Raw genomic sequence first — 27,017 nt, 5'->3', positions numbered from 1 at the left:
GGAAGAGGAAGAGAGGGGAGAAAATGGCTGGGAGTCCAGATCAGAGCGGGGAGATCCTTTTTAGGAGATGACTGTGCTCTCTTTTTTTTTCTTTTTTTCTGGCGATTTGTTTTTGCTATTTTTCTTTTTTTATTTCTTTATCCAAGAGTTAAGTGGCAGTGATCTTTTGATCTTTTTGATTTTACATATTTATTCATGTTATGTATTCTTGAGGTTATATAAATATTCGTTGCTTCCACGCTCTCTCTCTCTCTCTCCGGGTGAGGCGCCAAAACAATATGTTCCCCTATGTATTTTTCTACTATATCAACGACACAACTTGATAGCCACAGCACATGATCGGCCAGCAATTACTCGGAAATTGATCGGATTCGATTGATTGGAGAGCCTCCGTTGTCTGTACAACCTGAGCGCTTTTGTTCCGGGAAGAGCCCGGGGTAGTCAATGGGCTATAGCTCCCGCGAGGCCTTGTAGGCGCTACGAATGGTCAATTGCATGGTGGACCGAGGACAACCTGGGCTATACACGAGAGAAACGATTGTGCTAGGACTCCAGCAAGGGGGGGGGTTCAATGCGCTGGTCGACCAGAGCGTGGCAGCTGCAGGTGCATTTGGCCCCTCTTAACAGCCTGTGGAGACTGAAGTGACCAAAGTGCCCGAAGATGTGACAGCGGATCGCCCTCTAGGGTGGTTAGGCGCCTGTACCTGAATCCTGAAGTTACAGTTGAAAGGAGATAGTACTTCGTAGACAGAAGGGATTATATTCCCAATATCAGAAATCAGAAATCAGAAATCAGATAAAATAGGGGCTCAATGAAAAAAATGGTTCGCGAACTTCTCACCCATGGATTATTTATTTTTCTTTGTTCTCGTTCCACGGGTCTCCTTTTCCTTTTCTATGGAGTCTTTTCTTCCATATCCCATTCTTTCATGCTTCTGGAATTTCTCGAATACATCCTTCATATCTGCTTTTTTTAACCTTCCCCATACAATCTGCACGATAAGGGCTCTCGCCCTCAACGTCAGGACAAGCGGTGTAAGTGCCACCGCTGATCCGCGTCGCTTGGAGCCCCTGATCCACCGAATGACAAGCATACCAATAGAGCGGGGATCTTCTGAACCCCAGTCATCCTTATTATTTATTTTATTCACACATCGGAGCGATCGTCAATGGACCACTTTTCCCCCTCTATCCATCTGCTATTTTAAAATTCCGATATGTTATGATTTTCGATCGGAGCTGAGTACTCGCTACGGTCTGTGCTGACCTTTGAGAAATCCAAGTGATAGTACATCGGTACAACGAACCCCAACTGTGCGCGAACTAGTGTGCTAGGTACTTGGGGTCGGAAGATCCAATAATCAGTATGATCACATTCGTGATACCAATAATATTTCTAAGCATATGAGACTCGAAAACCCACTTATTGACGCCCAAATAGAACCAATTTTACTTACTTTCTTTCATGCCCAACGCCTGACTTACGCCCCCGAAATTGACTGGCTGCCTCGGTTTTAAAATCACGAATCACATTGCGAGCTCATTTGTAAAATGGACTTACTAGAAGGTACCATGATTCTGCTCCCAAAAGTACATTAGCAAATAATATCTGAAACTCCCTAGGTACAGTAGTCTCCGCCCCCCTCCGCTTAGCCAACCCCTGCTGCAAAAAGCCCTACAATGGCTATTGATAACGGACATGTCCTGGTCAATAGTATTGCTAATATTCTCGTTTGAATTGTCTCATCTGAAGATACTACACGGAATACGGAGTACATATCGGGCAAAGATAACCCCTGTCTTACCGACCACGTGTGGATGGCGTTGCATACTTTCTAGATTATGCTACAGCGATCAATACCATCTTTAAGTACTATGAGTGATACATTAAACCACTCATTGCCCCGATAGATCCATGCATTCGATCAGAAATGGGGAATTTCTTCCAAAAAAGGAAATCTTGCGGTGCAGTCTGTGTCCGTAAAATAAAGGGTGGCAATTTCAAAGTTGCGGTCAAACCTATTTCGCCACAGACATGAAATAATACTACATCGTACATGCAGGACCGGGTGTTCCCAATACTCGATAAATCATATGCCACACAAGCAGTGCAACTATGGCTACTAATAATAAGCCTACTATTCTGTAAACGAAATGCCTTGCGCTTGGTATCTGCAGTCGAAGTCCTCTTTTCCACACTGTCTTATACGTGACCGCTTCTTTACTACCTGTTGTTCTCTATACAAAGTACTGTTGTAGATCGTCACCCTCAAGCAGAACCAAGTCAATTCCGATAAGTAATCCGTCCGTGCAGGCGTAAATGTCCGGGGGTGGCCTGCATGCGCAAAGACCCACTAAATGTACTAACATGTCATGTCAATGGACAAATCCTTGACGACCTGGCAAGATCTCATAAATCCAACCTTGTGCAGAGTGCTCCATGCGTTCTGAAAGGTTGAGACTAAGATAAATAATTCTACAAACCAGTTACTTCAGGGGGTGAGGCCCAAACTTTCTTCTTCGTCAATTTTTTTGAGACTCCTACTACATCGGAGTTAGGACTAGTATACTCCGATCCTTCAGTCGTGTGCGGCTACTTGATAATGAGATGGATTTAACTACGGATTCGGATGTGCTAAATATTCAATAGCCAAGAGATTATTTGAAGAATATCCATTTCTTTTGGCCTGTTCTAATTTTCGATTTTCGTTCTGGAATGATATTCTAGGTTCGTCCAAGAGCTATGTTTTTGTGCTCATATTTTATTTTCACGTGTGCCACAACTCTCAGGGTAGATGCCAATCCATCCAATAGTTGATAAACTGATAATCGCTTTCCTCCCACTCATCAATAGCGGCAGTGACTCGAAGTCCTCTTGATCGTGATCGGCATGGAGCCGCTTCCGGAACGCAATCTTCTGTCGTTGATGCTCAAGGCAAGCCCAAGCCTCCGGTGGATTGTATAAGTAAATCTCTAGGAAAGGTGATTTCAATGTTTTCTCTTTGTTTGTCTGAACTACTGCAGTGGTGATGATCTATATCATATGATTGCATTGTGTGTATTTCTAACTAATATATCTCTTGTATGACAATACAAAATATATATATCGCAGAGTAATACGCCCGGCATGTCTATTCCATGCAATTATTCCCACTTTTGGTGGCATCTTATACCTAATGATTATTTTCTAGAGATAGTACCAGGCAGAAAAAGTATTTTGAAAAAACGACGTCTAAAAGAAGACCCAAAAAAGATGTTATCGATTGCCTCAGGCAACTATCAGCTCCCGAGGTCCTGCCCGCGGCTTATTAAGCCATCTCCAAATTGCTCAAATCTTTCCCCTCCATGAGAATCCATCTCGCGAGCTTCTCTTTGGACAACTGAGTAGTTTGATTGGGATATCTTTCTTGATCGATCTTCTCGTATCTCAGCTACCTAGCCAAAATGCCTCCGCGCAAGAGGCCACAGCCCTCTGCGGCCGGTCGACCGCGGCGTCCTTCGGAGGTAACAAAACTTTTTTTTTCTAGTCGCAAGTCCCATACTTCTGAAGATTGTACTGACTGCTCGGCTACTTAACTAGACCGGAAATCAATCTGCGACTGACTCCACGAAAAGCAAGCGCCCGTCCCAGTCCAACCCTGTTGCTCAGGCTCACCAGCATGCCGAGCCTAGGAAGGTTGAACCGGCTTCGAATTTCAAGGCTAGGGACCCATTCGATGCGCTTTTGGAGCCATTTTACTACAACAAGGGCCTTACAGACCCGATCGACACGGCCAGGGACAAATGGAATTTGCTGCCAGCATTCCTCAAGGTCAAAGGGCTAGTGAAACAGCACATTGACTCCTATAACTACTTCGTGGAGGTGCAAATGAAGAAGATTGTCGAATCAAGCTCTACAATTCGAAGTGATGTGGACCACAATTTCTACATCAAGTTCACCGATATCTACGTTGCCTCACCCCGACGAGCCGACGAGCAAGGCGATGGTGGAATTGATTTCGAATCCACAATCACGCCGCAAGAGTGCAGACTACGAGACACTACATACGCCGCACCCATTCTCGTTGACTTTGAGTATGTCCGCGGCCGGCAAAGGGTTATCCGGCGAGCAGTCCCCATCGGAAGAATTCCGATCATGCTCCGCAGTTCAAAATGTGTGCTGTCGAATAAAACACCTGCTCAGATGAGCGTCCTGAACGAGTGTCCTCTTGATCCCGGTGGTTACTTTGTTGTCAACGGAACAGAAAAGGTCATTCTTGTGCAAGAACAATTGAGCAAGAACAGAATTATCGTCGAAACCGACCCAAAGAAAGATATCGTCCAGGCCTCGGTTACCAGGTACGTTCACGTCAAACCTTTTTGGTTTGCCATCACTAACATTCCTAGTTCTTCCAACGAGCGTAAATCCAAGAGTTACATTGTCTCGAAAAAAGGCAGACTCTACGTCAAGCACAACGTGCTCAATGAAGACATTCCGATCGTCATTTTGCTCAAGGCCATGGGCATCCACACCGACAAAGAAATGATGCAAATGGTTACTGGTGACGATGCTCTGTATCAAGATGATTTCGCCATAAATTTCGAAGAGGCCATCAACGTCGATGTTTACACTCAACAACAAGCCCTTGAATGGATGGGCTGTCGCATCAAGATCAACCGCAAACAAGCCGCTTATCGCAAGACTCACGTGCAAGAGGCAGTTGAGGCCATTGCGTCTGTCATTATCTCTCATATCGAGGTCAAGGACATGAACTTCCGACCCAAGGCTATCTACGTCGCCCACATGGCTCGTCGCGTTTTGATGGCAAAGAGTGACCCGGCGCTGGTGGATGACCGTGATTATCTTGGAAATAAGCGACTGGAGCTGGCGGGTCAGATGTTAGCCCTTCTATTTGAAGATCTATTCAAGAAATTCTGTTTCGATATCAAGATGAATATCGACAAAGTCCTGAACAAACGCAATCGGGCCGAGCAGTTCGATGCTTGGACTATCGTGACTATGCATGGAAATCATATCACTCAGGGTATGAACCGAGCCATCTCTACAGGAAACTGGAGCTTGAAGCGTTTCCGCATGGAGCGTGCGGGTGTCACTCACGTTCTCAGCCGATTGAGTTACATTGCAGCTCTCGGTATGATGACTCGTATTAGCAGTCAGTTCGAAAAGACCCGTAAGGTCAGTGGTCCTCGTGCCTTGCAACCGTCCCAGTTCGGAATGCTGTGCCCTGCAGATACTCCCGAAGGTGAGGCATGTGGTTTGGTCAAGAACTTGGCCCTCATGACGCATATCACGACCAACGATGAAGAAGGACCGGTGCGAAACTTGATATTCATGCTCGGCGTCGAAGACATATCGAGTGTTGGTGGACAGCAGCTCTATGCTCGGGGTGCTTACACAATTTCTATCAACGGTACACCGACTGGTTTGACTAGACGCCCAAAGTCCTTCCTGAATGCTTTCCGAAGACTGCGCCGCATGGGTCGGGTTTCGGAATTCGTCAGCATTTACATCAACCACCACCAGCGCGCCGTTCATGTCGCGACCGATGATGGACGTATCTGCAGACCGCTTATCGTCGTGGAGAATGGCAAATCTCTTGTCGGCGCTCAGCATCTCGAGAAGCTGCGCGATGGAAAGATGGAGTTCGATGACTTCCTTGCGCAAGGCCTGGTTGAGTACCTCGACGTGAACGAGGAGAACGACTCCTACATCGCCATCTACGAGAAGGACATCTCAAATACCCACACCCATCTTGAGATTGAGCCCTTCACAGTCCTTGGGGCTGTTGCTGGCTTGATCCCCTATCCTCACCACAACCAGTCCCCGCGTAACACCTACCAATGTGCCATGGGTAAGCAAGCTATTGGCGCTATTGCTTCCAATCAGTTCCAGCGAATTGATTCCATTCTTTACCTTATGGTCTACCCGCAGAAGCCTATGGTCAAATCACGAACCATCGAGCTGACAAAGTACGACCAACTCCCTGCGGGTCAGAACGCGACTGTAGCTGTGATGAGTTATTCTGGCTACGATATTGAGGATGCTCTGGTCCTGAACAAGGGATCCGTAGACCGTGGATTTGGACGTTGCCAGGTCTTCCGCAAGTACGTCACCACACTGAAGAGTTACCCCAACGGAGCCAAGGATTCCCTCAAAGGACCGACGTACGAGAATGGTGCTCCAATCCGCAAGCACGCGCTTCTCGAGTCTGATGGCCTGGCTGCAGTTGGCGAAATGGTTAATAACGGCGAAAGCTACATCAACAAGGTCACGCCCAGGGTACAAAATTCCATGGGATTCACCAGCGCCGACATGGGCGGTGGAGATGTCATCGAGGCATCCATGAACTACAAGCTCCCGGATCCTTCCTACATAGACAAGGTTTTGGTATCTGCTACTGAAGGCGAGACGCAACTCATTAAGGTCCTGACCCGACAAACCCGTCGCCCTGAGGTTGGCGACAAGTTCTCTTCCCGCCACGGACAGAAGGGTGTTGTTGGAATCATTGCAGACCAGGCGGATATGCCCTTCTCAGACCAAGGAATCAACCCTGACATTATCATGAACCCCCACGGTTTCCCCTCTCGAATGACAGTCGGAAAGATGTTGGAGCTAGTCGCTGGTAAAGCAGGTGTTCTGTCCGGCCAACATGGTTACGGTACCTGTTTCGGCGGCAGCCCCGTCGAAGAAATGTCCCAGATCCTGATCGACAAAGGTTTCAGCTATGGTGGCAAGGACTATCTCACTTCCGGTATCACCGGTGAGGCTCTGCCTTTCTACGTCTTCACCGGCCCCATCTACTATCAGAAACTGAAGCACATGGTTCAAGATAAGATGCACTCACGTGCCAAGGGTCCCACTGCTACTCTCACCCGCCAGCCTACCGAGGGTCGTTCGCGTAACGGAGGTCTGCGTCTCGGTGAGATGGAACGTGATTGTTTGATTGCGTACGGTACTAGTCAGCTGCTGCTGGAGCGTCTGATGATTTCGTCTGATCGTCACGAGGTGGATGTCTGCGAACAGTGTGGTTTCATGGGCTACTTGAACTGGTGTCCTGGTTGCAAGTCGTCTCGTTCCGTTGTGAAGATGGTTATCCCCTATGCTGCCAAACTTCTCATTCAAGAACTGATGAGTATGAACGTTACGGCTCGTCTGAAGCTTGATGATGAGTTCCCCGAGACGATGGGACGTTAAGCTCTGGACTCGGCTTTGGGTCGATTGGAGTTTGGGATAATTAAAATGGGACATGTGCATACTTGGTCTTACGAATGAATGGCATAGCGCGGCGATTTAATATCATCTTTACCTAATCATTATTTTCTGTAGCATGTAGCTGGAGCTTCAACTACAGCACCTTGGGTCTCCACATTCACCCCCCCAAAAAATAGCTGGAGGAAAAGAAGAAAACGAAAATGAAACCACACCAAATTAAAGCATCAAGATATTTGACTCAAAAGCCACATGCTGATAGCGAGTAAACTCCTCGATTTCCTTCAAAACCTTCATCCTCGTCTCCAAGGCCTCCTCCAGGCTCATCGGCATATCACCCTTGGACTTGAAATTATCAAGTGCTAGCTTTGCCAAGCCTTCCTTGACATCTTCCCCAGGCATCTCCTTGGTCCAATCTAGACGCTGCGGCGGGACATTGGCCGTGGAGATGATACGGATGTTAGGATCGACAAGGAAAAACACTAAGGCGCGCGCGTGCCCAGATTTAGTCTTGTCCTTCAGCTCGAAGCGCGTGAACTTGTGTTCTACACTGCTTGGGTACATGATGACTCGGCCTACGTTGGCACAGATCGAACCTGGGTATTGGATGGCGGGCTCGCCGTTTTGCATACCGAAGACTTGCCGCAGCCAGATGAAATCGTTTGGCTCATGCTCGATTTCTGTGAGCGTGTCGGATTCTACCATGTTGCGGAATCGCATGGTCGGATCGGTTACGTTGGTGTGATCGTATGGTATGAATGCCGAGGCGCAGATGTGCTCGTTCTGGTGTTTTTTTATTATTAAGTACCGTGGTGGGGGGTTATTGGAGGGTATAAACTCACCATCGTGCCCTCGACATGCCAGTCTGTCTCAAAACTCGGATTCTCCGGAGTTAGATCAACGCCTAGAATACGTGTGATCACCTGCAGTCCACGATCCTTGTAGTCCCGGTTGAGATCGACGCCCCGTTCAATCCGAACGGCGCTGGGAAGGTCCTCGGGCAGTTTGTCCATCATCCAGGGTGGGACTGCCCAGGGAATGAACTTGCCTGCGTCGGGTTGAATGGCACGGTAGTTCTCCATTCTCCACTTCTCTGTGCGCTCCGCAAACTCACTCTGTGCCTCTTTTGGATGAATCTGAGGTGCCTGGGCAGCGATTTCTTTTGGGACTGGGTAATATTCCGCCTTGTGGTATTCGATTCGGGCACGAGAATGGAGCATATCCTTGAGGGGAGTCAAAGTTGCGTTCCATTGGGGAATGATGCGATTGAAAGTCTGCTCGAGGACCTTGTAGAGGTTCCGGTGTTTGATTGGGTGCAGGTTGTTGATGTATGAGGCTATGTGCCATTGTCCATCATCACCGAGTTCCCAGTCCGAAGGAAGGACCTGGTATTTCCGACTGTAGGGCCGAACCTTGATATCTGCCCGGGACAAGACACGCCAGGCAATGTCTTCTCTGGTTATTCCAGTCTCTTTGGGAACTGGGATCACTTCTCCCTTGCCGATATACTTGAGGGCGTCATCGAGCCCAATGATCCTGTCGGTGAGAATGCGGGTCTTGCCGTAAAGGAGCGGGTACAATGCCATAGAAATGAGGTCACGCTCTTGGCTTAGAATGCCTGGATGGAAGTACTGCATTGGTTCCAGATCGTACTCTAGCACCGCGAACTTGGATTTCATCTCTTGAAAGAGCGAATCTGACAGGTTTGTGTCTGACTTGGTGACATCGCCGTTGTACAGGGCGACTACATCTGTGGTCTCGTAAATCATGGCTTTGAATTGAAGCTCGTCAATGATCCATTCAGCCATGTTGAGCGTAATGTCTTTGCCACTGTCCAGGGCAGCCTTTTTCCACTTGTCTTGTGTGGCAGGTTCAAAAACCTGAAAATATTTCAGCGGAATGATCAGTATCAGTTGTGTTGAGAACAACTGACCTTTTTCCACCACTCAGGAATATCAGTTAGGTCCTCCATGAACTCTACCATATGCATCTCACGGAGGGTCAAGACGGGCAGGCTATGAGAATAGTCAGTCAGCATTGAGCCCCTTTGGGGTCTTGGAGACTTTGAACTCACTCTACGTATCCTGCTTGGATGTCTCTATCATCCAGCGCAGATGGAAACATACTCCGACTTTCGACACCGTAGATGTTTTTCTCCATCGGAGCAAAGTCTAGCGGCCGGTTGAATCCCGGAAGAGCGAAGCGGTAGTCTTTTCCTGCCTTGGACTCGAGGAAGCTCGGCTCGTGGGATTGGTGTTGGAACATCGTTGCGTTTAGTCAAGAACAGTATACCAAAGCAAAGTTCCCAAGAGTGATGTGATAATTGAATGATCTATACTGCTCGGTCAGAATAACACAGGGCTAATGCAGAGTGCCAAAACCTACTTGAACGAGGTCTATTTTGCAATGGTCTGCACAATACCAGACATCAGAATCAAACCAAGTGAACAATAACTATTGAAATGGGAAAATACTGAAACAAACCAAGCTAGGGACACTTAAAGGGCCATAGTAATGATGCAGGGGTGTCGTCGTCTTTGATTATAGGGTATATCGCAATGATTAATGCTTTCTAGACGGGAGCTGCGGAACTTGGCCCCGGGCCTTTCAGCACCTTGGCTCTAACAAATCGGCATATGCTCAGGTGAGCTTGAGGTATAAGTCAGAGTGATTCAATCCACTGACCATGGAATTGCGAAACTTTGCTGTGTGGTTAAAACATGAAGTCAAAAGTCAATTGACTTTCAAAGGTTCGATGGAAGTAAATTCCTGTTCTTTGCGCCTATATAGTCACTGGTAGAAGACTTGAAGAACCAATATATATATATATATAATATATATTTATGCATGGAGCCAAGAAGGTTTGTACGATTGTCGCAAAGCATGATATGTAACACTAATGTTTCCCATATCAAAACAAAACCGAAATGCATAGAGAGAAGGGATTGATAATCACGCCAACACCAAAGCTCCCAAGTACTCTCTAACAATGCCCCAATATCGATCGGGCTCGGCTCTCATATGTCCAACATGAGGGGAGTTCTTGAACACTTCACGGCGAACCAGCCAACCCTCAGCCTCGGTATTTACCGCATGAGTTTCAACATCACGCCAGTCCACCAAATCATCCGTGTCTGAGTAGATATAGCATCGACGGAGAGTCCCGTCTGGGTTAGCCGCGCGCACCAAAGAGGTATCATTGACGAGCTCCCGGGCAAGGGAGGTAGGATCCGGAAACACGGAAAAGGAATGGATCAACTTGAAGAGAACCAAGAAAGCAACAAGCAAGATTTTGCCAAGTAGCCGCAAAATCCACATCTGCGGAAGTGCAAAGGAAAAAGCCTTGAGTCCCGCTCGTAGGCTGGGACTGCCCGGTGCGCTATCTAGGATCATTGCCGATATGGGCAATGGAGTCCCTGTAGCATTCTTCCAAGCTTGTAATAGGTGTGTCGTACTTGACATGCCTCCATTCGAGAAAAAGTGCACAAATGCTGGATTCTCAGGGGTCACTAGACCGCGCATTGCTTCCACGGCTGGGGCGACGCGGGCTCTCCGGGTCTGGGCCCCGAAGCGCCAGATGAAGTCACTTGATGAGCTTCTGACGAATATAATTCGCGCTGATGGTACTAGCCGTCTGTACTCAAGCACATATTTGGCTAGGGCGCGCGGGGGTGCATTCATCCAAAAAGCAATGAATATCACTGGCCGATCCGTCTTCTTGCTTGGGTTGGGCGGGTCTTGAAGATAGACTGAGGGGGCCAATCTGATAAATGCTGCCAAAGGGTTTCCAACTATTGTGGCCATGATGCAACCCCGAGTATCTGGTGTGAGATTGATAGCGTAGTTGATTTTTGGCCAGTGGACGGCGATCCTCGGCTTGCCAAGAGCCGTGCGCACTAGCCGAACTATAAGACGCCGTTTCTGACTACGAGGATGACTTATCTGCTAGTTAAATTCATGTGTAGGGATATACAGAAGACATGTTTGATCCTTCGGAAAGACTTGAGAAAATTCTTAACCTTCGGAATGTTGTACAAGTCCCCGACATCCCCAGATTTGGTGTCAAAAGGACCGCAAAAGAATACCACAGGCTTGAAAACCAAGGCCAGGACGCAGATAATGGAACGGCCTACGAGAAATAAGAAGATAATGAGGGTTATTGCAAGGCCTTTTATGTCTTCAAGTGAAAGTAAACAACTCCCCAAACGCCATCTTGAACCTTGCTCTATCTAAAGCCCAGGAGAATCATGAAAGTGTAGGTTTAAATAGATCGTTACAGACATTAGCGCTTCCCCAAGGTTCGACCACCACCATCGGACTTTTTAGTGTTTTCCTTGCCCTTTTGACCTTCAGCCTCGCTTCCCGAGGGGGTGGCAGAGTCGGACAGGTCCTTTCGCTTCCCACGCAAAGTTTGTCCGATTCCTTGGAACTTTGGCTGGTCATCTGGTACAACTAGACCATTCTCATCACGGGGCTTGACAGGTTTGATTGCATAACCGAAGAAGAGCTGATTGGGCGGGAGTCTAAGTGGCTGAGGGCCGTTGGTTCTTCGGATTGGAGGTTGATGCGAGGGATTTGAGGCACCTGGAGTAGGAGTGGAAGGGTTGGGAGTCGGGGCCTTGCTGCCCTTTTTAGCATTCAGACGCTGTCCTCCGGACAAAAAGTTGGATGATGCCGCACGGGCACCTGTGGCAGCATCGGTGGCATCGGGGGCAATGGCGGGGTAGTTGATCGATTGTGCCATAGTGCCATGGGGGTGCAATAATCCACCAGCTGGAAGCTTTCCACCGCTAATGACACTACCCGGCGTGCTGGTCCCGCTTGCCCGCTGTGGTTCCTCGAATCCAACTGGAGCGGCGAAATCAACCTCCAAGTCGGTCTCTAGAACAGACACAGCATTCTTAGTACCAGAGGGCTTTGTCTCCAGTACTGCCATCTCATATACTTGATCGTTGTATGAAAAAGTGAAGACGTCGCCTTTGGAAAGGCATGAGAAATTCCGGAAGGCGTTTTCTAGCACAGCTTTGGGGTCACTGATGTCGAGGAAGGATGTTGACTGTGCTTGGAGTTTGATGAACTGGCCGGGAGGGAGGTCTGTCGATTTGATTTGAAGAAGATCACCAGGTTCAAGTAGTAATGTTTGCATCAGCTGTAGAGAACCGAGTCTTAGTACAATCACAACACATTCGAGTCTGTCTTACTCACCCAGAATGGCAAATATATTTTTCCTTCTTCAGCAATGAACTCGAGGACACCCGCGTGTGTCATTCTCTCCTTCGCACCATTGTGAAGCTCGAACAACATCGGATAGGTAATGTGAAGCCGAGTAAGCTTGTCCAATGCGCTGGGAGGCATGATAACCTTACCACCGTGGTTCACATTCTCTCTTTCAGGACCAGGAAGCATCGCCACTGGATAGCAGCGATAGTATTCATCGAAGCGACGGGACGTAGCACCCGGGCGAGGCATGCCGGCACCTAGGACTCCGTCCATGGGGTCGTCCGACCAGTAACCGGGTCGGTACTAGAGCTGTTAGTTACGAAAGTGAAGATTGGGAGAAGAATGGAGAGTTTTAAGTTGACTCACCATATTGAATTCTGTGAGCTTAAAGTAAAAAAAGATGGGTAAAGAGGAAGGTGTTAGTGAGACCGGGTTTATTTGAGGTACAATGGGATCGCCATCAGTGACGCAGTTCGCTCCGCCATGATTTTCCGCTCCGACCCCGGACAAGGAAATCAGCTCTCTCTGAGGCGATTTAACCTTCAATTTTGCCCAACATTATCTTTCTCATTTATTTTCAACTGAAATTCCCAGCCTAGGCGTCATGTCGAGCTCATTGCCACGACCTAAGCGCGCAGGCGAAGATTTCGCTAGTACCAGCTACAATGACGACGTCGAGGATTCCTCAGAACACAAGAAGCCCCGCTTCGACCTTCGCAACCCCTCAGCTCTTGCAGCTGATGCACCCGAAGAAGACGCAGTACTGGACGCCGACGAGATTGGTAGACGTGGCCAGAGAGTAAGACGCAAGGCGGTCAATCTCGAGGGTTACGATTCGGATAGCGAGAACGAGGGATTTTCTGCGCGCACAGAAGAGAAATCTAAGCGCAAACAAGCCAAGGAAGACGCGGATGATGATGATATGTTTGCCGAGCTACAAGAAGACTTCGGCGAAGAGGAAGTCGACGGCGACGACATTATAAACAAAAACAAAAAGTCTGTCCGCTTCCTACGAGACGACGAGATCGAGGGCCAAGTTGCTTCTTCAAAAGGCGGAGGAGCGCTTCATGTAGATTTGAGCAACGGTGTAGCCCAAATCGATGAAGAGGAAGATGGAAGTGGTAGTGAAGTTGGGGAAGAGGAACGCGCACGAGTCGACGAAGTGGTGGACGAGGAGCTTGGCGCGGGTGGAAAGAAAAAGCACGCACCTCTCCTAGATGCCTTCAACATGCGAACAGAACAAGAGGAGGGTCGATTCGATGACCAAGGCAACTATGTCCGGAAGGCAATAGACCCCGACGCGGCCTACGACTCGTGGTTGGAGGGTGTTTCTAAGAAGGATATCAAGAAGGCCAAAGAGGCTGCCGAGCAACGCGACGCAGAGCGAAAAGAGAAGGACCGACTGGACGACAGCATTTTGACAGCGGATGTCCTGAGGACTATCATCACCCACCTCGAACGCGGCGAAACCATCCTCGAGGCACTGGCCCGACTAGGCAAAGGCCTTCGCCGAAAGCCTAAGTGGCAAAACAAGAAGAACAAGAAGAACGCTGTCGAGGATGTCGAGATGAAAGATGAGGACCCTAGCGAGGTGGCCCGGAAGAAGGCAATCGATGCTATTACTGGCGCCGCCGATATCTTGATGGGCCGCGGTCAAATAGATATCTATGACACAGAGCGCGAAATGCTCACACGGCAGTACCGCAACGACACAGGCGAGGACTGGGTTGACCCTCCTGCGAACGGAGTGACTGAGCAAGGTCCAGCCATGTGGGAATATCGGTGGTCAGACGCTAGAGATGGAGGGGATGCTCATGGGCCATATGATAGTGCGATGATGGACTCATGGAAGAATGCGGGATACTTTGGCGAAGGTGTTGAGTTCCGTCAAGTTGGAGATTCAGGGCCGTGGAGCGGCACTGTCAATTTCTTGTAACATAACCCCCCCCATATCAATTACGATATTGCTTTGGCTACATAAAATACCATTGATGAATGAAATAATAATATCAGATCCTCCAAAACAGAGGACTGCAATTGAGTCTCAAAAGGCCAAAATCACCTCAACAAGCGCCAGTCCTATCATACATCGTTTGATGCGACAAAAAATAAAAATCAAGATCCAGTGTAGTTTTTTCGACCCGCTTAACTGTCCACCGAATAGCCCAGTACTAAAACATGTAACGCAATTAAGAAAGCTCCATGGCGTCACCATTGGTAGCAGCAATGAAGCTAACAGTACCTTGGTCACCGATGAAGCGCTGTTCATATTGATTGACGAACTTGACACTCCGAGCAGGGTCATAGAACAATCGGAAGCTGCGCTGGACATCATCAACACTAACATCCTTGGCCTTGCGTTTTTGACTCAAGAGGTGGGAAGTAGTAATGATATTGCTGGCATAACGCAGGTTCGACTCCTGGCCAATCTTGGTGAGAAGGGCGAGAGCATCAGGTGAAAGATCGATCTCTTCTTCCTGCGCTCGGATGGCGAGGATTTGACGGATCTCGTCACCAGAGTACATCTGCGTGCTGACGATAACAACCCGGTCGAGGAAGTCAAGGGGTAGGCCGTGGGGAGAGGTGTAAGTGGTTCCGCGGATGCGTGACTGGCCGCGATTGCTAGCCATGATCACGATAGGGGCCAACTCAGCCTCAAGGGCACGGTTGATGTAGGAGTAACACTCGATATCGAGCATGTGAACCTCGTCAATGAACAGGACACCGGGAATGATCTCTGCTTTGCCCTCTTCCTTCCACTCAGCCACCTTGGTATTGATTTGATCCCGAACTTCACTCCGAATCTCGCCTGTATCGCCGGAAAAGAGGGCCAGGAAGCCTTGTGAACGCGAGTTAATGACGTCGATCTCGTGGAGGCTGACGGTGTGGACGATCTCCTTGCGAACCTGAAGCTCGCCTTCCGGGCATTGGACAAACTTGGTATCGGCGCCCATGGCGTCGTAGTCTCGAGAGCGTGCGTATGACCGACCAAGCTTCGTGATCTTGCCGGAGGACTTGTCGATCGAGATCACATCTCCTGCCATTACTCGTTCCTTCGTCATCGAATCAATCATCTTGGTTCCCATGTCGTAAATCGTTTCCATGTCCGTAGTCTTGATCGTGAGCTTTCCTTGTTTATTGCCCTGGAGGTAGTCAGTATCCAATGCTATTAATTCGTTTCACGTAGAGAATCCACTTACGCCAGTGACACTCCGGTCAATTTGAATCTCCACAACTTCACCCTCAATGATTTCGCTCTCTTCCTTAATGCGCACACCAATGGACTTTCGGAATGCTTGGGTCAGGGCTTCTGTCTTCGACATCTCCATTGAGAAAATCTCAGAAGCAGCAAGCATAGTGAAAGGCACGTCCGGTCCGAGAGATTGTGCCATGCCCATTGCAATTGCTGTCTTTCCAGTGCTAGGAGGTCCTGCGATCAGAACGGCGCGACCGGCAATCTTGCCTTCCCTTACCATCTGCAAAATCACAGCGGCGGCCTTACGGGCCTTTTCCTGACCCACAAGGCCTTGAGATGATGTCCGGGGTTGAAGAGTGTCTGCATCGACACCGAGGCCTCTGATATGCGAATGGGCGGCGATGAGGTTCAGTCCCCGGAGCTCCTTGCCCTCTGCGACAGTCGAGATTGGCTATTTTGGTGTCAGCAACCATGGGGATATTGTAGAAGGATTGTAACTCACTACAGCCATAGTTGAAAATTTCCAGAGGGAAATGTATTTTAAACTGGAAGATTATGTTGGTAAAATGCGCCAAAGCTCTAGAAAAGCAAAAGAAGAGAGAGAGCCAGGGCAGATCGCAGACCGAACTGCTCCATGACCGCCCGGCAGAATAAGCGCTCAAAGAAACGGGGAATCCGTTTGACTTCATTTCTACTTGTATTTGCGTCACTTGACCTAATTTCACAAATCTCGTGCCCGTCACATCTTCGATCTGACGTGTCTAGTTCCCTTCACTACCTCAGGGGGAGCCTGCTAGGCGTTTTCAACAAAACCTACCCCTACAAGCACCGCACTTCACAGCAACTTTTCGCGTGGTGAACGCTTTAATATTGCGTCTTGAGCGTTTTGTTCTAGGAATTCAGTGCACACTGCATCTCACGAGCCACCCTACGAGGCACGGCACTTCTGTTTTATTGCAGATACGATGAGTATTTTGCAATACATTCATTTCAGGGAACATGGCCAGCAGAATGGATGTTGACTCTCCCAACCCCAATCTACCCAAGCGACTCGGGGGCCGGTTGTCACTTGCACCTTCGACCAAAGCGCAAGATCCTCGGCTCGCCGGTACTGTTAGGCAATCAGTTGATCTTCAATCGTCAAATGCCCAACAGTTACATGTAAATCTCCCCGCAGATCCCGCTTTCGTCCAGAAACCTCCTGCAAAATCGCTCCCCCAGGTGCCTGCACTCTCGATCCCTAACAGCGCCCCGGGCCATACGTCCACGGAATTCCCAAGTGCACCCAGTCGCCAAAGCGCATCGTTGATCTCGGATTTGGTCAACTCATTGATTAATGTGAACAAGTGCGAGGAAGAGAAAGAGAGACTCCAAAAGGAAATAGTTTCTATTACCAAAAACCTACAGAGGGCGAAGCAGTCTCCACAATTTCCGAGTGTCATCGCTCTCTTCCAGCAACAGCTGGACGCGGCCAAAGATGAATTAGCCAACCATGTCAAGTCGATCACCCAGCATCGATCACTCTCCAATCAGGCGCAGGATAATTTTAATTCGACATTGTCGCATTTCAAGCCTCAGCCACATCTCGAAAACATACCAGGGAGGGTGGAGAAGCTGGAGTCCACAATAAACGGAATAGGGCAAGGCCGTGGCCCAACCACCGACGGTGATAGTCCAACACAAGTGGATACCGAAACTGGAATGCGAGGCCGGGACCAAAATATCGCTGAAATCAACGGAAAGCTGGAAAAAGTGCAGCATGCCCTCGAGAATCCCAAAGGATTAGAGGAGGCACTAGAATACATCCAAAAGATTGCAAACTCAGTCGCTCTTCAATCAAAATGGAAGGGTCAATTCACGGACAAAATGTCAAGCTTTGAAGTCGAAGTGAAGGCTGCCGACAAGAAGCTTGATGACAAGGTTTCTATTATCAAGCAGATGGTCGACACCGTCGAGGAAGAAGTGAAAGTTTCCAACGAGCAGCTAGAGTCCAACATTTCGGATCTTGGTTGCAAACTGAGAACTACAAATGAACAGCTTCAGGGCAAGCTTTCTTCCATTGAAAGCGATGTCAAGTCGCTCAGTACCACGAGACTTAGTATCAAGAATAGCGCGTCGACTCGAGTTTCACAAATTGAAACTGACTTGGAAGCTCAAAGGAAGCAAGCCACGGAGCAGATTACCGCCCAAGAAAAACTTCTGGCCTCACTCAGGACCCAGCAACAAAACCTTGATAACAGCGGCCGGGTCTCATCAGAAACAACTCCTCTTCCCCACAGCGGGGTGCTTACAAGAGTGGTGTCTCTGGAAAAGAAAGTCCAGAACCAAGCAGACCTGCTTAACAACATCAAGAACCTTCATCACGACGTGGATGTGATCCGTGTGGGTGAGTTGAACTCTTTACGCCAGGACCAAGAATCGCGCCAAAAATCACTTGAAACCAAACAAAACGACACTTTAAAAAAGGTGGAGGACCTGACCAGGAAATCCGAGGAAATGACAAACGTTCAGACAACATTCAATGCGGCCCTTCTCCAATTTAGGGCGTCTTTGCCAGTGAACTTTGAGCAGATCCAAAAACATGTTCAAAGCGGACTAGATGGATTCGAAACGCGCCTCGTTGCAGTCTCTAGTCTTCCTCAAGCTCTAACAAAGTGCGAGAGTAAAATCGACTCTGTCAGCAGGGCAATTCGCTCACTAGAATCACGATACTCCAATATCACTACAGGCGAATTAGTGAATTCCATGGCACATGCCATGCAGCAAATGTACCCCTCTGTTGATCAACTGAGTCAACAATTAACGGCCCACCGAACTGAAATTGAAGCTAGACTTTCTGCACTCAAGAAAGACGCAGACGCGTTGAAGGTGGACACAGAATCGTTCAAGGTAGATACACAAAAAGCTCAGGCAGACGCACGGAAGGTCCAGCCTAGCGCAGAGAGGTCTGAAGCGGCGCAGGTGTCACCCGAACAGCTCCAGAATTTGACTCAGATGCCGATTTTGCTTCAACAAGTCAAAGACCTTTCCAACAAGATTGCACCGATCGAGATACTTATCAAGGAGCATGGTGATGAGTTGCAGAGAAATCTTGAACTACGCAGCGAATTACAAAACAAAGTCACGGCTCAATACGACACCATCGAGGGCATCTCTGAAAAGGCCGATGACCAGGGTGTAGAGATTGGAAACATCATCGAGTCCACGCAGCACATCAGTCCATTGATCAACAAGGTCGATGCTCACATCTCGCAGCTCCAAGATGTTCGACAAACAGTTGACGAGTTAACCAAAGGCGCGGCAAAGAGAGACGCTACCGCGAGTAATAATCTTGACAAGATTCGGATACGGCTGGAAAAGCTGGAAAGTCGGGGCGATGTCGAAGATGAAGTTCTTGACGAACTTCGGGGACAACTAAAAGATATAGAAAAGCAAAACACGACAGCGGATCGAGGTCTTCACGAAGTCCGGAAAAATTTACAAGACCTGAAAGATCGCAAGGCAACGGAAGATAACGATTTTGGCAAACTCCGGAATCAGTTGAAAGCCCTTGAAGACCTGGAACCACCGGTCTCATTGAAGAAATTCAACGAGCAGGGGGATGAGGTAAAGATGTACATAAAGCGCCTGAGGAGCGCTGAAGACATTTTCAAGGCCCTTGCGGGGGGAGCTAAAATTTCTGATGTTATCGGTAAAATGGAGGAGAGCACTGATGGGCAGGAATCTCCCCAGCCCCAACCAAACGGTCATGCTTTCACCCCAAGGCCGACGGCAACACCAAAGACAGTTCCCATGGGCCCTACTATAGGTGGATATCAGCCGGTCCAGTTCAGCGTGAAGGGCCAGGCCGACAATTCTGCGCCAACCGGTTCGAAGTCAAATCAATCTGCAACGCAAGCTCGTCAGCCTTCACAAACACTCAGTGGACCCAGCAACAGTCATCCATCGCCATATTCCGGCAAAACCGTTGAGCCCCGTCAGGTTCAACATCTGAAAGGAAAGCGACTGATGTCCTCTGTAATAGACTCTGATGACGACAAAAGCACAGCCGAATCCTCTTCGGTGTTTGAGTCTTCACCAGGTCCTAGCTCTTCTACTCCGGCATCTCTTACTCAGGGCTCTAGTAAAAAGGAAAAGAAGAAGGCGAAGAAGAGAGCGGAGCAGGCAGAAGAGAATCCCAAGACTTCGAGTAGACCAGTCAAGAAGCGAAAGCGGAACAAGCAGGATGGTTGAGCGGGCCCAAAACTGGTCTCACATGTCTCATGTTCTCCACGACTACGTTGTCTTCCCTCTCCATCATCCTCGAATTGCGACACACCGTGTGACCCATTGATCCATCTTTGGGGGGAACCATTATTAATGCGTTTTCGCCACTTGGTCGATAGGCTCCAAGCCTGGCCGGCGATTCGCTATTCAAATCGATATTACTCAGCATACCACTGGGTGAATTATTATTGTACATTTGACACATCTACACATACGTTCCAACTATAAAGTCACGTGACCAATGCCATACCCCAATTATGCTTACCTCGACTATGTCGACCCCAAAAACTTGACCACCGCTAGTATCATCACGTAAGCCCAAAATACTATTAGATGTTGTCGAAAAATGGGAATAATTACCTTGGCGAAATGCTTCAGGGTTCTCAGAAATGAGCCAGTGACCCGCTTCGACGTCCACAATCTGCGCGTTGGGGAAGAACTTCTTGATAGCCGGCACAGTATCGTCCGAAACATACTTAGACTTAGTGCCACGAACGAAGAGCGTCGGGCCGTCGTAATGGAGGTTATCAGATTCCTCGAAAGGGAAATCAGCCATATGATCCAATGAGCCGCCGATGACAGATAGCGGCACTCGGAACTTAAGTGTGTTATCTTCCTCGGAGCGTATCAAGTTGGTGAGAAGGAATTGACGGATAGGAAGAGACTGGGCAGTGTTAGTATGCTAAACATTGCCGAAGGGGTGCTAGGCCCATTGCCACACTTTGTCCCCTAGTTAGAAAGATCAACACCCCCTTACCTCTTCGTAATCCTCGAGAATTTTGTTAGCATCGGATTGCTTTGACACCTTAGCAGCTTCGATTTTCTGCATCCCGCGGACGTATTTAGGGAAATCGCTCTTTAGTGCTGCGTTCACCGGTGCGTTGTCAACGGGGATCAAAGCTGACACGCGTTCGGGGGCGCGCAGTGCTACCGCCATTGCGGCTTTGGCACCCCTTTACCAATCGTTAGTATGAGAAGAGAACCCAACATGGATGATTCTTATGCTTGAACTGCGCTTGGCATCGGGAATATGATCACGTACATGGAATGCCCGATTAGGACGCACTTGTCGAGTTTCTGCTGCTTAATAAACTCCTGCACGTCCTCTGCCATAGAACCGTAATTGTGCTCAGGAGCATGGAAAGAATGGCCATGGTTACGCAGATCCTGTTCAGATATGTTTAGGTTTCTCGGACGACATTTTTTTCCCCATGGCTTTCCGGGGACAAGCCGAAACTTACCAGTGCAAAGATTTGGCATTTCAGATCCCGTGCCAAAGCCCTGAGAGATATGTAAGACCATGAAGTTTTCATTAGACGTTGGGTTATAAAACATACTTGCCGATACTCCTGTTGTTCTGCTTTGATCCAAATAGTCCGTGTAGAATCAGAATTGGGTCTCGGACAGCTTGGCCATTTTCCTCGCCAAAGACTTGATATGCCAGCTCGGATTGCAGCATACGGGCTGTGGAGAAAGCCCGAAGGCCGGGAGCACCACGTCCAATTGTCCGGAGTGAGAACATGTTCTGATCTTCGTGTTAAGAGAATGGCAATTATCAAGAATTGAATCCCTGATGATCGGGAACCTTAGAAATACCGCACGGGCCCGCGGGCCGGTTGCTGACTAAGGGAGCTTGGGCTTTGGAAGGCCCGGGGCCGGTCTGAGTCGAGGCCTATCTCAGGGGGGTGCCCCGCCCCAACTTAGACATGGTCCAACGATTTTAGGCCCTTAAGCCTCATGACTTTGGTACCAGGAAAATTAGCCAGATGGTTACAAGTTGGAATTTATTTCTCATCGCTAACTGGCGAGATGGTTTCATGGAAATTCAATTGTTATAGCGATGGGGATTATACGATTATAAGTAAAATTGATATCAGCCTAGGGCACTTCAGTTCTAGAAAGGTCCTTGAGATTATCTAGTAGTGTGTATCGCAAACTTCAATGGTAACGTTACCTAGGTAGGCGTTGTGGTGCGTAAAGTGAGTGCTCCAGGGGTGCAATGACCGGCGGTGAAGACCACTAGGGCGGTTGGGTTGGGGCGGTTAAGGCAGCCCCTTGCAACCCCGCAATTGCCACCGCCTATGCTTACACCGAAAGGTATCAGTGGGGAAAAATACAGGTTATTTTACCAGACCACAATATCGAGATGTCTGTTTATGGCCTAGGGCCGTATTCTTAGACAGTATAACTGGTCTAGGTCTGAGCCTCGGGTGCAACTTCATCTCAAAGCTCAAATCATCCCCCGCTATCCCCTTGACTCTACTACACTGCCTCATCAAATAGCTTCTAATTTCCCATCAGATAAAATAAAATCACTTTATTATGGCCGACCAACCGAAAACGTACAAGATTTCCGTTCCTGATGAGAGTCTCCAAGACCTTCAGCAACGCCTAGCACTTTCCAAATTCCCAACCCAGCTAGAATCCTCCGAACAAGATCCTTGGGAGTTTGGAACTCCAGTGAAAGAAGTGCAGCGACTCATAGAGTATTGGAAGGGTGGCTTTGACTGGCGGAAAACAGAAGCAAAGTTGAATGAGCTGCCCCAATATCAAACCCGGATCGAGGTAGACGGATTTGGTAGTTTGGATATCCACTGTGAGTTTTAATGCATATATTGTGAAGTGTTTGATATTCACAGGGTTCAAAATGTAGATGTCCACCAAATCAACACCAACAAGAACGCCATTCCACTGCTGTTCAGCCACGGATGTGAGTATTGATCTCCTCGTCTATAACATCCATCATTTTTCCTATTGCAGTACGGTCTCTTATCTCTATATATAGGGCCGGGATCATTCATCGAAGTCACAAAACTGCTACCGATGCTGAAAGGCGATGACGACAGTCCCGCATTCCACGTTGTGGCTCCATCACTACCCAATTTCGGCTTCTCTTCAGGAGTCACTCGTCGTGGGTTTGGCCTTGCACAGTATGCCGAGGTCTTGCACAAGCTCATGATCAAGCTCGGCTATGATCAGTATGGTATGGCCCAATGAGCCGGAATGTATCAGCCACACCCGAAACTAACTTGGTTACACGTACAGTGACCCAGGGTGGAGATTGGGGATTTTGGATTACTAGAACCATCGGTCTACTATACCCCGAGCACTGCCAAGCCTCTCATATTAACATGGTGCTGGCCAATCCCCCTCGATTCACCGATAACCCATGGTTAGCCCTGAAACACGCATTGCTGCCATATAGTGACCGGGAAAGGTCTGGCCGCAAAAGGAGTGAATGGTTCGAACGTGAAGGCTACGGTTACAACCAACTCCAAAGCACCAAGCCGCAGACAATCGGTGCAGCGCTAGAAGATAGCCCTGTTGCCCTGCTGGCCTGGATTTACGAGAAGCTGCACGACTGGACAGACTCATATCCCTGGACGGACGACGAGATCCTAACCTGGATATCCATCTACTGGTTTTCCGCGGCCGGACCCGCTGCTAGTGTCCGCATATACTATGAGACCTTTCACACCGAGATGGCTAAGGGGAAGTCTTACAAGGACTTGGTTGCATATGTCCCACATGCGAAGTTGGGAATTGCGCACCTCCCTCGTGAAATTTCAGTCATTCCTTGCAGTTGGGCTGCTGGCCTAGGTCCGGTTGTTCAACAGAACGAGTATCCCCGTGGAGGTCACTTCGCCGCTTGGGAGGTTCCCGAATTTATTATCCAGGACTTGCAAGCCATGTTTAACAAGGATGGTCCTTGCTATGGGGTTGTTTCAGGCAAAGACGGGTACTAACTATGTGATGGTTACTTACTATTTGCGGCGTCTTCGGTTTGATATTTCCATATTTCATCGGTGTCAGAAATTTTTCGAGATAACTTCGTGTGTTCTTGCGATCTTTACTTGACGACAAAAGTAGAAGTATTGATTGACATTGACGATGACTGGATATATTTTCCTCCCAAAGTTGTGCGCTCATATAACCATGACCCCAAAACTGACCAATAAAGACAGTAGCACGTAATACAATGAACGACTTATCATAGGAGCACTACCAGTCACTGTATCAAAGGCGATTAGTGACGCATTATGACTCGACGCCCCTGGCAGAACCACCTGCGAGGAATTCGCAGCATCCAAACTACCCGTGAATGTGAATTCGAAAGTCACATTTACTTTTGTGTCGGTGTCCTGCCATTGAGAACGACTTTCAAATCCAGCAATTGTCGACCCTGAGAAATTCAATTCAAGAGTTTCATTGGTCATAGACCCATTGATGTGTGTTCCAGTGGGCCATACAAAGAGGATTTTGCCTAATTTGCTCCTCTCTGAGCATAGACCATCCGGAAGGGAAATTATCTGACGCCAAAGACCGGTATTGTCATAGCGTGCTGGTTCCAGATAGCTTCTTTCACTATCAGCCCAGTCTTTGAGATCATAGACCCCGTCGAACAGAATTTTATTGCTGTTATCAGCCGCTTGAGTGATATTGAACTCAACAGCATCCATGGCCTTCTCGACCGAAGTTTCATTGAACCAGTCCACAGTCGTGGTGAGTTGCATGAGATCCGGGTCTTCACACAATCTGTATGAATAATCGATATCCGAGACGCGGACGTTGCTCTCCCAGGCTTTGAAACCCAACGTGAAGGGATTGACGGGTCCAGCGGGGGTGGGAGTTTTGGCACCGACCCATGCAACACCTAGCATACGCATAGATTGTCTGCCAACGGGACATTCGATCAAAGATGAGCTAACGATGTCGTCTTCGGTTAAATTGTTTGGTGGTGTTACGATTGTGTATTTGAGCTTGGCTTCGCCTTTAAAGTAGACGCCATCCCAGTCGGTTTTAGCACTCGCATGACCACGGCGTGGTTCCTGATTGTATTTGTAGTAGTGCGAAGGTTGAAGATCGTCAAAGTTGAGGAGGTGGGTGTCAAAGCAGTGGGTTTCGCCCGAGGATGATGTTGATGAAGAAGTGTCATCACTATCACTGGAATCACTCGAGCCACTCGAGCCACTGGAGCTACTGCTGTCGCTGTCACTGCTAGAGCCATCTCCGCCGCCCTTTCGTGATAATACCCGCGTTGGGACGGCCAGCAAGGCCAAGAGTGCGAGAAAAGGGTGACGAAGTAACATTGCTCTCGTAATCGTAAATCAGTATCAAAATAAAATCTTCTGTCAGCTCATCCTCCTAAATTGTTCGTAAAAAAAAGAATGCTAGGAAAATAAGGAATGCTCCGGTCGGGCACGAGTTTATGAACACGGGCGTTTGCCGTAAAATTGATTAGTTTTGTGCCCTAATGAAGTGATAACACGGGATTTATACCTAGCTGACCCTGAATGCCAAGGTGCCAAGGGGGTTGAAGCGGGACGGTGCTCGTATTCACCGGATAACTATTGGACAGGAAGTCATTAAGGGCCCTTTTTTGGAGTATCTGCAACTTTAATGGTCGTATTGATCAGGCGTCGGTTCAGGGCTTGGGGCTGTGGATTGATCGTCGAATTTAGCTCGATGGATCCACGATTTCCGGTGGGAGATGATTGCTTCTGATTTTAAGCTAATCGGTGAATATACACCATTCAGTCCTGGAGTATTACATAGAGACACCTCGGTGTATGGCATTGCCAAGGTTGGCCAAAGAGGCTCAGTCGCAGATCCCGTGATACGGATCCCGTGTAGGATTCCGTATAAGGTGCCACTGTTTTGGCAACAGAACGATGGATGCTGTATGAAGCCGTGCAAACTTGCTAGTTAGGTTTCCAGAAAGACGCCAGCATCATAATCGGATTTAATCGTTCAGAGCCCACTTGTAGGTGGTTGGAAGGTATTCGTGGGCAGTCGAAGTCATCCAGAGTTAGTGCTTTTCCTTTGTTTAAGCCGATATCCGTAAGATCTTCATGAGGATGAAGGATGAAGCATGAAGCCAGCTGAGGGCCATCAGAGAACGAGTAGTGTCTTTTCACAGAAAAGAAAGTTGAAGATCAAATTAGAGAAGCAAAGTAAAAGCTTGGAAGTTGCAGAATTAGGCAAGCGCCTTCGTGGCTGAAACAACTCATCGATCCTCTCTCTTATGGTTCATCGTAGGTTTTCAGGATTTCAGAGTCCTAATGGCTTGCAGAGCTAAAGTCAGGTCCCTGCATAGCTTTCTGTCCTCTTCTTTCTTTACACATGTTTCCAACAACCCATGAGGAGCAACCACAAGCGTTTCCTCCGATTGCACTCGCTCTAATTGCCAGAGCTCATGAGTTTTCCTGTCTCATGTGTTTCTATGGATCCATTCCCTCTAGTTGTTTAAGAGTCACCCTCTGATACCGATACAGAACGAGTGAGCTGGGTTCTTGGTTTCATCCGAGTGAAGTCTTTACTTTCTAACACCGAAAAATGAATATCAGAAGCAAGACTCAACAACACACCTCGCTTCCGACTTCCACAAGAAAGAAAAACTTCCTATCTCGCAGGCCGTGTTGCGGAGCGTTCCTTGTGGCCTAGAAGACTAAGTATGCGTGACATGATAACAAAGGCCTCGTCTCCATGCGCATATACAGTTGTGGACCATCAATGATCGAATTTTGTACCGAACTGCATGCAACGTCATGAAAGACATGTCATCAAACGCTTATTGAGACATGGATATATACATGTTCATATTTACAATGTCTAGCTGTCCAGCAGCACGGGCACCTTCTCAAGTAGATATTCAACAACGGCATCGGGCCCACGCTCGACCTGTAAACCCTGGGGAATGGCGTGAAGCTTGATATCGGGTCGAATAGAACGAGCGATTTGATGGATCTGTTGGGCCTCCTCTGGAGACCACATAGAAGCGCTGAACTATTCAAGATATTAATGTGGAATTCCAGCTTGGGAGTGCTCGAGAAATCAAAGTCGGACTTACCAGAACCTCGGGGTTGTGTTGCTTGACCTTGGCCTCGACTTCGTCGATTTCTGTGCGAGGGTTTTGTCAACAAAAGTTTATTCACAGTGACCCTCAATATGCTTACTCTCGCAGTTGTCGACGTGGATGATAGTGTACCGATCGCTCAGAGCCTCGGTGAGGCGGCCGATGAGGCGCTTGGCGCGCTCGGGTGCGGTGTTGACGCTAACCAAATGGAAGGGACCTTTAGGAGCAGACATAGCGGCGAAATAGGAAGGGTAATTAATTACAAAAAC

General features: G+C 48.4%; 11 protein-coding genes across 11 annotated transcripts; 4 read left to right on the top strand and 7 right to left on the bottom strand.

Annotated features, from left to right (window-relative positions):
- Positions 1–3,444: 3,444 nt before the first annotated feature.
- Positions 3,445–7,195, top strand: N7537_004478 (DNA-directed RNA polymerase III core subunit RET1; the record flags this gene model as incomplete). Its single annotated transcript, XM_056895535.1, has 3 exons — positions 3,445–3,504; positions 3,581–4,338; positions 4,387–7,195. The coding sequence occupies 3 exons, from the start codon at positions 3,445–3,447 to the stop codon at positions 7,193–7,195; spliced, it is 3,627 nt and encodes a 1,208-aa protein (XP_056755283.1).
- A 234-nt stretch (positions 7,196–7,429) lies between these two features.
- N7537_004477 (DUF4246 domain-containing protein) lies at positions 7,430–9,475 on the bottom strand (the record flags this gene model as incomplete). Its single annotated transcript, XM_056895534.1, has 4 exons — positions 7,430–7,993; positions 8,053–9,090; positions 9,144–9,225; positions 9,285–9,475. 4 exons carry the CDS (start codon positions 9,473–9,475, stop codon positions 7,430–7,432), a joined length of 1,875 nt encoding a protein of 624 aa, XP_056755282.1.
- A 687-nt stretch (positions 9,476–10,162) lies between these two features.
- On the bottom strand, positions 10,163–11,014 carry N7537_004476 (TMEM53 family protein; the record flags this gene model as incomplete). Its single annotated transcript, XM_056895533.1, has 1 exon — positions 10,163–11,014. One exon carries the CDS (start codon positions 11,012–11,014, stop codon positions 10,163–10,165), a length of 852 nt encoding a protein of 283 aa, XP_056755281.1.
- A 478-nt stretch (positions 11,015–11,492) lies between these two features.
- On the bottom strand, positions 11,493–12,733 carry N7537_004475 (polyubiquitin-binding protein UFD1; the record flags this gene model as incomplete). Its single annotated transcript, XM_056895532.1, has 2 exons — positions 11,493–12,359; positions 12,416–12,733. Coding segments are annotated over 2 exons (1,185 nt in total), but the record flags the coding sequence as incomplete, so codon positions are not given.
- Positions 12,734–13,034: 301 nt separating this feature from the next.
- On the top strand, positions 13,035–14,366 carry N7537_004474 (GYF domain-containing protein; the record flags this gene model as incomplete). Its single annotated transcript, XM_056895531.1, has 1 exon — positions 13,035–14,366. One exon carries the CDS (start codon positions 13,035–13,037, stop codon positions 14,364–14,366), a length of 1,332 nt encoding a protein of 443 aa, XP_056755279.1.
- Positions 14,367–14,481: 115 nt separating this feature from the next.
- On the bottom strand, positions 14,482–16,190 carry rvb2 (RuvB family ATP-dependent DNA helicase reptin). Its single transcript, XM_056895530.1, has 3 exons — positions 16,129–16,190; positions 15,631–16,077; positions 14,482–15,573 (listed from the first exon to the last, which is right to left on the bottom strand). The coding sequence occupies exons 1-3, from the start codon at positions 16,135–16,137 to the stop codon at positions 14,620–14,622; spliced, it is 1,410 nt and encodes a 469-aa protein (XP_056755278.1). The 5' UTR covers positions 16,138–16,190; the 3' UTR covers positions 14,482–14,619.
- A 435-nt stretch (positions 16,191–16,625) lies between these two features.
- Positions 16,626–19,859, top strand: N7537_004472 (uncharacterized protein; the record flags this gene model as incomplete). Its single annotated transcript, XM_056895529.1, has 1 exon — positions 16,626–19,859. One exon carries the CDS (start codon positions 16,626–16,628, stop codon positions 19,857–19,859), a length of 3,234 nt encoding a protein of 1,077 aa, XP_056755277.1.
- A 283-nt stretch (positions 19,860–20,142) lies between these two features.
- N7537_004471 (uncharacterized protein) lies at positions 20,143–21,414 on the bottom strand (the record flags this gene model as incomplete). Its single annotated transcript, XM_056895528.1, has 6 exons — positions 20,143–20,191; positions 20,253–20,556; positions 20,650–20,845; positions 20,935–21,059; positions 21,134–21,173; positions 21,230–21,414. The coding sequence occupies 6 exons, from the start codon at positions 21,412–21,414 to the stop codon at positions 20,163–20,165; spliced, it is 879 nt and encodes a 292-aa protein (XP_056755276.1). The 3' UTR covers positions 20,143–20,162.
- Positions 21,415–22,214: 800 nt separating this feature from the next.
- On the top strand, positions 22,215–23,638 carry N7537_004470 (epoxide hydrolase family protein; the record flags this gene model as incomplete). Its single annotated transcript, XM_056895527.1, has 4 exons — positions 22,215–22,488; positions 22,546–22,602; positions 22,678–22,875; positions 22,938–23,638. The coding sequence occupies 4 exons, from the start codon at positions 22,215–22,217 to the stop codon at positions 23,636–23,638; spliced, it is 1,230 nt and encodes a 409-aa protein (XP_056755275.1).
- A 180-nt stretch (positions 23,639–23,818) lies between these two features.
- N7537_004469 (uncharacterized protein) lies at positions 23,819–24,982 on the bottom strand (the record flags this gene model as incomplete). The annotated part of the gene is made up of 1 exon (XM_056895526.1): positions 23,819–24,982. One exon carries the CDS (start codon positions 24,980–24,982, stop codon positions 23,819–23,821), a length of 1,164 nt encoding a protein of 387 aa, XP_056755274.1.
- A 1,522-nt stretch (positions 24,983–26,504) lies between these two features.
- N7537_004468 (uncharacterized protein) lies at positions 26,505–26,981 on the bottom strand (the record flags this gene model as incomplete). Its single annotated transcript, XM_056895525.1, has 3 exons — positions 26,505–26,678; positions 26,743–26,792; positions 26,849–26,981. 3 exons carry the CDS (start codon positions 26,979–26,981, stop codon positions 26,505–26,507), a joined length of 357 nt encoding a protein of 118 aa, XP_056755273.1.
- Between the last annotated feature and the right edge of the window lie 36 nt (positions 26,982–27,017).

The sequence above is a fragment of the Penicillium hordei genome (genome assembly GCF_028827395.1).
Source record: "Penicillium hordei strain IBT 12815 chromosome Unknown utg000002l_segment0_segment0, whole genome shotgun sequence".
In the NCBI taxonomy this organism is placed as follows: domain Eukaryota; kingdom Fungi; phylum Ascomycota; class Eurotiomycetes; order Eurotiales; family Aspergillaceae; genus Penicillium; species Penicillium hordei.
Note: the sequence above shows the minus strand (reverse complement) of the source record. Positions and strands in the feature narration are given on the sequence as shown.